The sequence below is a fragment of the Sus scrofa genome, chromosome 8, assembly GCF_054392235.1.
Source record: "Sus scrofa isolate SSC_HxYL_T2T_F1_AM1 chromosome 8, Sscrofa_HxYL_maternal_Yorkshire_Landrace_v2.0, whole genome shotgun sequence".
NCBI lineage: Eukaryota > Metazoa > Chordata > Mammalia > Artiodactyla > Suidae > Sus > Sus scrofa.
The window spans coordinates 139,256,041-139,269,333 of NC_139390.1; the positions used below are offsets into that span (position 1 = coordinate 139,256,041).

The 13,293-nt window shown below is 38.1% G+C and overlaps 1 protein-coding gene across 44 annotated transcripts in view; it reads right to left on the reverse strand.

Moving 5' to 3' along the window:
- Positions 1-13,293, reverse strand: part of ARHGAP24 (Rho GTPase activating protein 24) — an 826,886-nt gene that overhangs the window by 65,053 nt on the left and 748,540 nt on the right. For 28 of the 44 annotated variants that reach the window (XM_084973621.1, XM_084973625.1, XM_084973614.1 and 25 more), the window contains one exon: positions 4,456-4,578. The exons of the other annotated variants lie outside the window; for them this stretch is intronic. In XM_084973621.1, the coding sequence (XP_084829747.1) occupies positions 4,456-4,578 (123 nt within the window). The remainder of the gene's footprint in view (positions 1-4,455; positions 4,579-13,293) is intronic. 44 annotated transcript variants of the gene reach the window in all.

The following is a 13,293-nucleotide window of genomic DNA, read 5'->3' on the forward strand; positions in this document are numbered from 1 at the left end:
GCTGATGGACGGTGAAGGAATTCTCACTGCCCAGATCCTAGGCTGGGTACTTCCACATCCATTGCTTCAAAAACAGTCAAAAAGAAACCCAGCCAAAGAGGCAAACATAACCAAAACAAACCCCTGAACTCTTCCAAAGTTAAACACATCTTTGGACATACCAACTTTTGGATCGGACTTTTAAGCAGAAACCATATGCTTCTCAGCATTAGTAACAGGGAAGCGACTGTTTATGGGGGTGCAGGTTAAGCAGATAACAAAAGTTGAGGTATCTAGAGTCAATACTGAAATTGGTTATCAGTCTCGGTTGGTAAGAGAGGATGTCTACTTTCTGCATTTCCACTGATTCCCTTCCTTTATCTGAGTATTTGTTGTACGTTTGCCTTGTTTCATAAAAAGAAATATCCAAGTTCTGTATTTAATGATTCTCACCTGACACTTTAATTTCTACATATTGAAAAGATAGGCGGACTCTTCAGCTATCTGCCATATTTTACTCAAATGTCTCATGCTGAAATGGTAAAGAGGGACTATTTTACGTGTATAAACGACCTGAACAAAGATTAGCTTCAGTGCCTCATGAAAAACTTTAGCTATTTAAAAGCACAGGTTGTAAAACTGCAATATAGACAGATGAAGCTCCTGCTCTGTAATAAACACATTTAAAATGCACCCAAAGGGGGTATACAGAACTTGACAAATCAGGGTGATAGGTCTCTACAGATGCCATTTCTTCAGTGACCACAACAATCTTTGAGCAGTGGGAAGGAGGCTGGACACCAACAGTTCATTATTGAGAAGTAACAGTCTCAGATTCCATGACTCAGACAGGAAGGGGAAATGCATTCTCTTATGGAAAGCAATTATGGTGACTCAGGAATTTTTTAACAGCTTTACCGAGCTGTACTTCACATCGCATAGAAATCTCCTGTTTAAAGTACACAAGTCAATCGTTTTTCGTGATAGTTTTTAGCATACTCAGATATATGCAACCGGTATCAGTTAATTTTAGACCACTTCTTCCTCTAAAAAAGAGATCTCATTATGATTTGGCTATCATCCCCTTCTGAAACCCTTATTCCCCTACCCCAGCCCTAAGCAACTGTTAATCTACTTTCTGTTGCTATAGAGTTCTCTGTTCTGTACTATCGTATAAATAGAACAATATATATGTGGTCTTTTGTGACTGTGTCTTCCACCTAGCATACTGTTTTCAAGGTTCATTCCCGTGTAGCCTGTGTCTGACCTCACTCTTTTTATGGGTGAATAATCCATTGTATGATTGTTTATCCCTTTGTCCATTGAGGGACATTTGGGTGTGGCCCTTTTTTGATTATTAGGAATAGTGCTGCTATAAATATTGATGTACAATTTTCTGTGTGGACATAGCATTTTTCACTTCCCCTGGATACATTCCTAGGAGTGCAAATTTGGGGTCATATGGTAACTCTATGTTTAATCATTTGAAGACTTGCCAGACTGTTTTCTGAAGCTGTTACAGTTTACATTTCCATCAGCAGTACAGGTGGGTTTTGATTTCTCCACATCCTCCCCACTGCTTGTTATCACTGCGCTTTTTGATTGTAGCAATCCTGGTGTGCCTAAACTGGCATCTCATTGTGTGTGGGATTTGTGTTTGCCTGATGACTGGTAACACTGAGCATCTTTTCATGTGTTTATCGGCCATTTGTCTATTTTCCTTGCAGAAATGTTCAGTCAGATTCTTTGTCCATTTTTTAATTGATTCTAATTGGGTCAATATTTTGATTTGTCTTTATTTTTGAGTTGTAGGAGTTATTTATATATTCTGGATACAAGTCTAAAATCAGACAAATGATCTGGAAATAATTCCATTTATGGGCTGTTTTTCACTTTCTTGATGGTATTTAGATATTTTGAAGGACTCAACTATATTCTACTTATCACACTTTTAAAAGCTTTTTTTTTTTTTTTCCTATACTGAAGAACAGAGTATCAATAAGGCATAGACTTGTAATTGTGGGTTTTTCACTCTCACAGTAGAAGTAATAGATCACACTTCTATCACACCCTAACCCTAACCCTAACCCCTAACCCTAACCCTAACCCTAACTCTAACCCTCAGGAGCAGGAAGAAGCTCACAAGTCAGAAGACACGGTTTTCTTCCTGCTTATGTTACTCACAGGGTGACACTTGGCAAATCCTCTTTCTCTCAAGTCTTGATGGGCTCATCTACAAAATGTGAGGTTGAACTAATAGAGCTCTTTTAAAATATTCTTAAGGGGTAAAAAACATTTTCAATGAAATGTTAAGTGGAACCCTAATACCTAAGATAAATAAAAGGTTTTTCAGTCATACGTATTTATTGTTTACAACTCAAATTTCTTTAAAATTCAATCAAGTATAGAGAGGCTATATTAATACAAATAGTTGAAACACCAGATTATGGGCAATGTTTGCAATCTCCCGTCAGGACCAGCATTCAATCTGCAATAACATTAGAAGATTCTAATGTTCAGATGAACCACAAAGGATTTCTTGCAAATTGAAGGAGTACTTTAAGAGCATGCCTTGCAACCCTATAACACTCTTCAATTAAACACAGAGGGCAGAAGATTTATTCTTTAGAGCATTGTTTCTAGTTTAAGCGCTCTATGCTAAACTATATCTCTTTAAAAGTAAATCTGAATCAGGCATTTGGGAAATCCCTGAAGCATATTCTGTAAGATAAAGCATATAAACCAATCAACTACTAGAGCATCCCTTCCAGGTTCATAAATTTGCAGATTAATATATAGTCCTTGCCCGGTCCCACTGAGATCTCTTGTGATATCCCTGGGCTGACAGGATTTCTTGTGGCCACTGATTTGGTGACGTGAACTGAATCTCATTCATTTTCCTCGAGAAAAGGACACATGGAAGAGGAAGAAAGAAGGAAAATAGCACACTTGATGGAAAGAAAAGATCACTTTTAGCAGATATGGAGAATCCTCCTGAACTCAGAAATCTGCTAACAGAGGGGAAAGGTGGTCTTCCGAAAGAACAAGAACTTTGAAAGGCATCCCCTTGGGCTTCCCCATAAGTCCTTGACCCTGAAGCTAACAGCAGACCTCTAGCTGTTGAGTATGGGTCGCTGACGCATAATCACGAGGAATCCTCTGTAAGGCACCGGGTTGGGATCTCAGCCCACTTATTAGACATTCTATAGTATGAACAGGCCGACCATGTAAGTTGTCACTCAAACTAGGACACTGTGAGAGGGAAAAGTAGCACCATCAATAATTAGCCTGAGGTATCAGGCAGACTGGGAGGAATGGTTACCCTGGGTACGAACCTCTCCCTCCACCCAGAGGAGATCCGGCTAAAGAGCAGCATCCAGACACGAATCACTGCTTTCGTAAAAGAGCAACGTGTCCTCCAGGCATCTTTACTATTTTAACACTTTTCAAATTTTCAAACGAAGCTTTTGACGTTATTCTAAAATGTAAGGTGATCGGTCAAAGAAGCATCTAATACGTTAAGAGGAAAAGAAAAAATCACTTCCGAAATCGGGATGCTGACAACACACAAAAGAGAACACAAAATAAATACGAACATTGTGATTGCTTTCCTAAACACGAATTTGATTTCATACCATTGATTATAGCTACAGCCACATGAAACAATTAGGTTTTAAGTTCTTGGAAATACAGGTTGGTTACAGATGGGCTATGTTGAGGTCCTTATTTATTTGGCTCCATTTATTGAATTTTTCTTTAAATGTTTTTTCTATTTATATCATCCTATTTTATATTCCTTGATATAAAAGTTCACGTCTTTTATCCTTCCTTCCTCCTTTCAGTTCTATCCACAGCACCACATAGCTTATTCTTCACATGATTCATTCTCTACACTGCATTAAGTAATACTAAAAAAACTCTCAAATCCAACTATTTTCCTAGTCGTAAGGGTTCTTCTTTTTAATCTGATAATCAGCAGATTGTCACCCAATGCTTTGCTACTCATCTTTGATTCCACCGAGCATCTAGGTGCTGAAATCTCTTCCAAAATGAATAGTCAAAATGTTTTTTTTGCTCCACATCTACCTGTTATTAACTTATCTGTATTTATGGTATCAGGCGCATAACTATGTATTATTAATAAAATGGAAAAATCCAAAATAAAAGAAAAATATTCAAACCAACTATAACGGAAAACATAAAAAGCATTTAAAAATAATAAATTAATTGAAAAAATATTACCCCTTTTTCTAATTCAAAACACTCATGGACGAAGGTTGGTTATTCATGACATTTGACCTAAAGCAAACTTCTAGGAGTTGCTTAGACGTGTGTCTAAAAGTAAAGGCATAGTTTACTCTTTCTTTCAACCTTCATCCATCTGGAGGTAGGAGCTGACAGTGACACTGGCGGGGGGGAAAGATGAACAGGGTTGGCCTACCTTTCTGTTTTTCTGCGATTTTAAAATACACTCACCTCCTCCAAATGGCCCCCATATGACTCGGCGGATGGACCTGACCCAGTCTTCCATATCATTCTGGCTGCTCGCCATAAGGAGGTAGCTCTCATGATTTGCCGTCATTCGCTCCCGATTGCCTCCTGTAACAGCAGCAGCAAACAGTAACGCCTGAGTGTGTGCTCCGTGGAAGACGGCCCGTCAGCAGCCTCCGAGGGGATCTCTGCGGTAGAGACCGTACCTAACGCAGCTCGCACTAGGTTCCACCCAAGGAATCGGAAATGTTTACCATGGTTTCAGCATGGGGGGAAAGAAAACGTCTGCTTAAAAAGGAAAGGCTCCTCTGTCTCCAGGAGAAAGCCAGCAAACAAAAGTCATTCCCCAAACAAAGCCTAGCTGTTCTTTGGTCCTAGCAACAATCCATAGGCCTGCATTAACTCATAATCCAATCTATTCACACTGCGCTGCTGGATAGGGAAAAAGAGCAAAAGGCACGTGAAGGATGGAGGAGTGGGCCACAGAGCCGGAGTTGCCGGCCGAAGCAAGTGGGAACCGTCTGACTCTGCTCACACAGTGAGGCCAGCGGCTCATCAAGGCTGAGCGTGGGAGTTCCAGAAAAGGGAGACAAGCCACTTGGGAAAAACAGAAGAAGGCATGAGCCTGGCCCGTCGCAGTGGCCAGATCAACACCTAGAGGGCCCTCGCCTCACAGGTGAGCTTTAGGAAATCCTAGCAGTGCTTCCAAGCTTGGCAGCATCTCCTACTCCCCCGCCTCCCACCCCCCAAACCAACTTACACCTTTGAAAATCCCTATAATCTCTAATATCAACTTTGACATAATGCTGGAGGTCTTCAAGCATTTTTACGTTTAAAGGGGTTTGTCTGTGGACAAGTATCAGTGACTGCTCTGCTTGACTCTCTTTGAACAGAATTAGGGTTGTTCGCAGAGGAATCATGAAGAAAACAGACCATTAAGTACTTAATTGAATTCTGATAATATTTCAGTATTATAGCAACTTCTAAGGTGCTCAAACAATTTATGAACAGTTGATGTTCACCCGGTGCGGTAACCTTGCAGCTTTGGGTTGGGTTAACTCACTTCCAACTGTTTCGTTTGTTGAAGACATGGTAGTTGTTTGTTTCTTTTTAAGGCCATGGCAGATGCCATCTGTTCTAAGTCATAACCCTTCCGCTCTGAGAGCCCGGTCCGGCACCTTGCCACTGAGGGGGCTCAAAAACAAACACCTTATAAGGAGCTCGCACCCTTCCATGTACAATGGGTCTCCCCACTCCCTCTTCTGTCACACCCAACCTCAGTCACAACATTGAAAACTCTAGCCATTTGCATTTGTGACCTCAGAATTTCATACACACACCCTAGGCTGAGAAATACAACTCTCCTAGCATTGGTATAAATTCATACAACAGGTGGAGGTCAGAGAAGGGCAATACCTTGAAGCCAACCATGTGAACAACCAGCAGTAGTGTTTTATATATCAGTACAACTGGACTTGGGGTGGGGAGGGCTAGGGACCACATCAAATCAGTTTCCTAATATTTACAAACCTCTTGAATAAACAAGATGAGCCTTCTCACATTAAAGAGAACATCCCACTATTAGGGAAACAATGACCCTCTCGCCCCTCTAGGTCCATCCTAGGTCAATTACCACTTGAAACAACGTGTACCTGAAAAAGCATAGGTTCAGGAAGTCAGAGAAAACTGAGCCGAAATCACAATCCCTTTTATATTAGCTGTATGACTTCTGGGAAATCATAAAATATTGGAAACTCAAGATCTTTAGTCAGGCTTTAGAAATAATAATCCCTATACAGTAAATTTTGGTGAGAATTAAATGAAAAAGTAAATTAAAATGCTAGCACCGTGTTTGGCTAAAAGAGAATTCTGTAAATATTAATTCGGTCTGATTTAACTGCTTCCTACACCTACAAATGCAAAAAGGACGTATTACATTAAATTTGACCTCAGAGATATACAACTAGTCTAGTGTGCTAGTTAAGTAGGGAAAAATTAGTTAATAATATTCATACATGGGAATTCTTTAATAGACTATCTTTCTTTTATACATAACAATGCACATTAAAATTGTCCATTGTACATGTATGGAAATTTGCTACACATTAATATGTACATGCATGACTATATCACATATAAGTGGAAGAAAGAATTAAATGACAAATTAAAAAGATGCTTCATTTGGCGTGGCACAGTGCTAAAAATTTATTCTGTATTCTGATCCACTTATGAAAAATTACCATTTTGAAATCAGAATATTTTAATTATTGTCCTTCCCTGGAGGATGCTTAGCAATTCAGACAGCAATATCCTGCTGTGTCCCTCCCAGCCTCAGCAGAAACAGCCCTAGTAATGAGAGTGAGTGACAGCCTCTGGAGTGTGTTTCTGCCTAAAAGCAGGGGACAAAGAGGATGATAAATACAACTGGCCATTATCCCCTGACTTTTCATTTGATTCTCTCTCTCTAAAAATGATGCTGTGTGTCTGACCCCGAATCTCATTTTGACTGCCAATCAGGGATATGAAATTGCACCCATGGATATAGATCTTGATTCCTCAGTGAATTAGCAAGAGGGGGAGAAGGTTTAGAAAAACTTTTTCTACGAATCTCAAATCTCGGTGGAAATAAAAGACTGATTGCTAAGAACGTGATTACAACAATTAGAGATATCTATACAGCCATGCATTGAATTCTCTGTACTAAAGTTATATGATTTCTAACTGGAGATGCTGTCTGTTCTAATTCATAATCCTTTAATTCTAAGGGCCTGGCACTGTGCCTTCCCATTGAAGAGTTTCAAAGACGATACATTAAATGTATGATGTGATCAATGTATGAATTTAATTTTGACTTTCAACCATGCAGATCAAGTTTCACTCTGTTTATGAATCCTTCATGGGGCTTAATGTTCCATTTAACTATTGGTGAATCTGAAGTTCTCTCAAAAGGTGAAATTTTAAAAAGCAGCCTGGGATGTAATTATCACGGGATTGAAAGCATCGTAGTCACGGTCATCTCAATCCACGCACATGTGCATATACAGACGTACAGGGTATAACCAGTACACACTGTCCATTCTTAAATTCTGCTTCAACATAACTATCTATGCAAGCTTACTTTTTATTTTGATTGTGTAATACTATCATGATGGTGAATTTGCACACATTTTGAAGAACACATATTAAAGTCAATTGTACACACCTTTTAGATGTTGCCTTGCGTTAGCAGCAATGCTTTAGTGCTAGTGTTAACACTTCGCGTGCTTGTGATTTCAAGTTAACCAAGTAGGTCACATCATTCAATTTTACCTGTTCACATGTAACTGAAAATACGTGAAAGCATCCACCTTTCACTGGGATCGTCTATGTGTTTGCATTTGATGTGAATTGTTTCCCTCCCAGAAATAAAATAAATTCTCTGAAATAAAATACTTGCCACGATTAACTTGCACAAAATTTCAAAAGTAGGTGAAGAAAAGCCTAGTGAACTTAGTAGATTAAGGAAAAGCTTAATGTGAAATTTAAAAATAGGTTTAAAAAAATCTACATTCAAGTAGATGCACAGTTAATTCAAAAAAGAAATACAAATATTGACCATGTGAAAATTTCAACTCCTCTTATAATTATAAAATAAAAAGATAAATCATGGGGGGCCATTCCTGTGGCATGGGGAAGTTCCCAGGCCAGGGATCGAACCCAGGCCACAGTAGCAACCCAAGTCACTGCAGTGACAACACTGGAGCCTTAACCCGCTGGGCCATAAGAAAACTCCAAACAAAAGATGGTATTTTGAATGAAAAACTTTGCAAATAATTTTCAAGTATTAAGAGGAAATATTGGAGACGGTACGCCAACAAAACGCTCAGTGCTTATAGCAGTATGGATAATATGCCTTATGCTGCAGTCCCTAAAACAGGATTTTGAAGAATACTTATTAATATGTTTTCATTATATACAAGGTATTAATATTCATTTTATTATATACAAGGAAATATAAAAATTACAAATAATATTATCTCTAGAGGTAGAAAGACAGACAAATAAGATCTTATGATTTTTAAAATTTTTAAATTTGTTCTGTCTTTTTAGGGCTCTTCCTGCGGCATATGAAAGCTCCTAGGCTAGGAGTCAAATAGGAGCTATAGCCACTGGCCTGCTCCACAACCACAGCAACGCCAGATCTGAGCCTACAGACGGCTCAGGGCAATGCAAGATCCTTAACTCACTGAGCAAGACCAGGGATTGAACCTGCATCCTCATGGAAACTAATCAGGTTCATTACTGCTGAACCACAGTGGAACTCCAAGATCTTAGATTGAAATACACAGTAATTTTAACAATGATTGTCTGTGACTGCCAGGATTAGAAGTTTTTTTGCTCTCCTTTCACATTTTTCTGTATTTTCCAGATGTTCAACCACATGTTGTTTTGGAATATATAAAATTGAAAAGAATGATAAGAATTGCATGGTTATGAAAGCACTAATCCATAAAAAACCAAGGTGAGCTGGAGGGTAATCACCACTCATCTCACTAAGTGCTTCGTTTTTTTTTTTTTTTTGTCTTTTTGCCATTTCTTGGGCCGCTCCCGAGGCATGTGGAGTTTCCCAGGCTAGGAGTCTAATTGGAGCTGTAGCCGCCAGCCTACACCACAGCCACAGCAACGCAGGATCCGAACCGCATCTGCGACCTACACCACAGCTCACGGCAACGCTGGATCGTTAACCCGCTGAGCAAGGGCAGGGATCGAACTCGCAACCTCATGGTTCCTAGTCGGATTCGTTAACCACTGTGCCACAACGGGAACTCCACTAAGTGCTTCTTAACATTGTTTGATTTTGGGAGTTCCTGTTGTGACTCAGTGGTTAACGAATCCGACTAGGAACCATGAGGTTGAGGGTTTGATCACTGGCCTTGCTCAGCGGGTTAAGAATCCGGTGTTGCCGTGAACTGTGTTGTAGGTCGCAGACGCAGCTCGGATCCTGAGTTGCTATGGCTGTGGTGTAGGCTGGTGGCTACAGCTCTGATTTGCCCCCTAGCCTGGGAACCTCCATATGCTGTGGGTGCAGCCCAAAAAAAGACAAAAAACAAACAAACAAAAAAAACATTGTTTGATTTTGAATTCTCACTGATATACCTATAACCTCTTCTTCCTTTTTCCCTAAATACATCCCTGAATACATTCCCGCAGAAAGATTTGGGTCAGGAGCCCAGCATTGCTCAGAGTACAGGCTAGTCAAATAACTAGGACTTTCTCAGTGAAAGGGACTGCTATCTTCCTTAAAGAATATATTTAAAGAAATACTTTATTGAATTTATTGTGTGGAAATTTCCCCAAAAAAGTCACCAAGGTAGATCTTTTTTTTTTTCTCCTTGGAGAAAAACAGTTGTAAATTGTCAATAATAATAATAATAATAAATCAGAAGTGAGGTATTACATGTGTATCATCGCAAATAAACAAACATTTAAAGCTATACAATGAATTATTGGTTTGTACTTAGACTTTAAGACAAGTTGCAGAAGGGAAACTGTGGTCACGAACATCCGGGTTTGGTTTCAAGCAAAGTTCATGATATACACGTTAGGGCATTTCGGTGAACACCTCTGAAACTGCTAATAATTTCAAGGGCAAACCGTTTCCTCTTTCCCACTTACAAATCAGGCCAATCGAGACCTACTGTACTATCTGTGTAATTAGGGCTTACAGAAAATATTTCAATGTTCTAAGTAGGGCTATTAATTTTTACCATGCAACTGCAAGGTCTTAATTTTTTAATTATTACTTTCTTCAAAGCTTAGTTTGAGTCTTTATTAGGAGAAGACCTCTAATGATAACCTGTAAGATATGAAGTCAATGCTGAAGCATATCAGTGGAATATTACTGAGATATAAAAACATTTCTTCCCTTTTATGGAGACGGCTACTTGGAAAACAACCAATGTTATTATATGAAGTACAAGCAACAAATTATAAGTTTCTATGGATACTATCACCGCTTAAAAACAACAACAAAAGTAATAAAACAGCACATAATTTACAAAATAAGGCCAGAAAACAAATGGGCCTTATTCAATATCGCATTTACTTTTTTTCATATTGTTTTGTGTATTATAGAGATATTGTTAAATGAAAATTATGAGTTTTGGTATATGCTTTGCTAATCAAGTTTTTTCCAAGTATTTCTCCCTCAAAGGTTAATTTCACAAATATCACAGCAGCAAAATTTCAGTGCAATGTGTCAACAGAAAAGTTGCATTAATCTTTAATGAGATTTAAAAAATTTTAAAACCCCTTAAACCAGAAAATGAGAATTAATTAAAGGCCAGTGGCTGTAACCATCATTCTGTTTGTAGTTTGTAGTCAGTACACAACAAACACATTACTAGATGTAGTCTTACATTTTAATAATATTAAAGCTGCCTTTTAATTTTATGAATACTTTATTATGCTGTTTTATGTATTTCTCATACCCCTTACTAGGGCACAATCTCTTTACAAGAAGGAATCCTCCTATAATATAGAGCAAGATTATGTTTAATCTGAAAGTAGCTGTAAGTAGACATTTATTAAGCGATCATAGATTGATTGGCATTTATTAATTATGGTAGATTTCTAATAATTAAATTTAGAAATGATTTATTGGGAATCTGTTTACACAGCTACAGATATAGAAAGCACTAACCTAAAAATTCTGTACTCTACAAATTATTTCTGATTGCCTTTCTGCAAACTTCACCATAAGACATATCCAAATATGTGACTATTAGAGCAAACTGCTACCTGGATCGAGATGCAAAAACAAATATGTGCTTATAAAGAGGTACTGAAAAGTGGTTAATAGTTAGGACAGTGAAGCCAGACTCCTCAAGTTCATATCACTCATTGACTAGCTGTGCGGTCCCTCTGTTTAAAGTGACGGTGATAAGTGTACTTGCCTTATAACATTGCTGTGAATTAGTTGGAGGAATAATACCATAAAATATTCTGTATCGTGTTGGGACATGGGATGCTCTGCTGTTACTGTTATTGCCATGAATCATCACTTTGACCCTAAAATTTTTAATAAATTAAATACCGATAATTTGAATCCTTTAAAAATGCAGGAAAGTAGCTTACTTTTGGAAAAGCATTCTGAATATATTTGTTTTTTTTAAGAAAAGTCTTTTTATAGGAAAGTAACTACTGATTCATCTTTCAAGTAAATATTGATTTTCATATTTGTCATGGTTTTAAAAGGACAATTGTAATACATTTAATTTAAATGATTAATGAAAAAGTTTGAGCCTTAAATAGGCATAGTTTATATTTCCACTAATTTTTCACATTTCTCAGACTTATGTTTTCAAAAAATCTATTTGTATTGAGCACGTTAACTGTAAAGAAGATATGATTTATTACATTTTGAATATAGTTGTTTCCCAGATCGCACTGAGTGGCCAACAGGATCTCAGTTTAAATCCAACAGTCTATTTTGACTTTCACCTATGGTAGAGGCCTAGAACCTAGTCACTGCTTTCTCAGCATCTAATTAAATATTTCTGATTAAAACTTCTGAGAAATAAAAGTACAACATTTCCTTGGAAGAGCCAGGGTATCCAGAATTCATGTCTTCTAACTTAGCTTGGTTTGGTTCAGGAGATCAATGAATTTAACATCTTATAGAAGGAAGGCAGCTGGAAGAAATGACCTGTACGTTCAGATCAGTGTCACACCCGCCGTGATGATACAGATGGAAGTCACGAATGAAAGCAAGTCCTAATGACATCATCTACAACCTGCAGCACATGGAATGCCATTCCCAGTTAAAGAAGCAAGGCAGACAGTCTGTTGACTTGAACGGATCTAACATTAAAAGCATTTTTTACTCAGGAGGTCCCTTAAAACTATAAATGATGACCTTAATACTGGGGAATATTGGCAAATTTTGGAGAAACGTCTTGGAGTTACACTGAACTTTATATTCCATATAAACATAGCAAGAAACATTTTACTGTGGCATTTTCAGTATGAGATGAAACCGTGGTATGTGTCCAAGAGGAAAGGAAGAAAGGAGAACTTGTTAGAAATGTAAATGCTTGGGCCCAAACCCAGCTGAATCAGAAACCACGGTGGGAGAACCAGGTCACATGTGCTTTAAGACGCCTGTCGGAAGATTCAAATGCATCATAAAGTTGGAGAACCAATAACGTGTAAGAGAAGTTGTTATAACAGGCGGAGGCTATCATTTTAGAACTTGAGTGTTTCAACCACACTCATCCTATTAACTTGTATCCACATCTTATTTCTTATTCTTTCACTGACAGCCACTCAGCCAGAAAGTACTAGGCTTTGAATCTATGAATCATATAACTTATCTAATTGCTTCTTTGCATTGTAAATGATTAACACTCTGCAACTAGTTTTGCAAGGACATGTCATTCAAGCTGGGATTACTGAGTCTAACAAATTTGTGGGCCTCATGCATTAAAGATACCATACTTCTATCAGAGCAAATGTTACAGCATTTATTTTTGTACTTGAATACAGATTCATCATCCCTCTTTTCTTGATGCTGAGAGTTTCATGAATGAAATAGGGCACTGACTCTGGGTAGACATGCCATTTTGGACGATCTAGATTAGACTGCTGAAATACATTTAAAAAATCCTCTCATATCCCACTCCTTTTGCTGTTTTGGAATGGCGCAAATAGCAAGATTAATAATAATATCAGTTGGCAATTGTAGGGTAAGTTACTTTCGTATCGCTTGTTTTATCTGGTTTCTACAATAACCCTGAGAAGTAAAGCAGAACGTTCATTCCTTTATTCAATGCATACTTATGG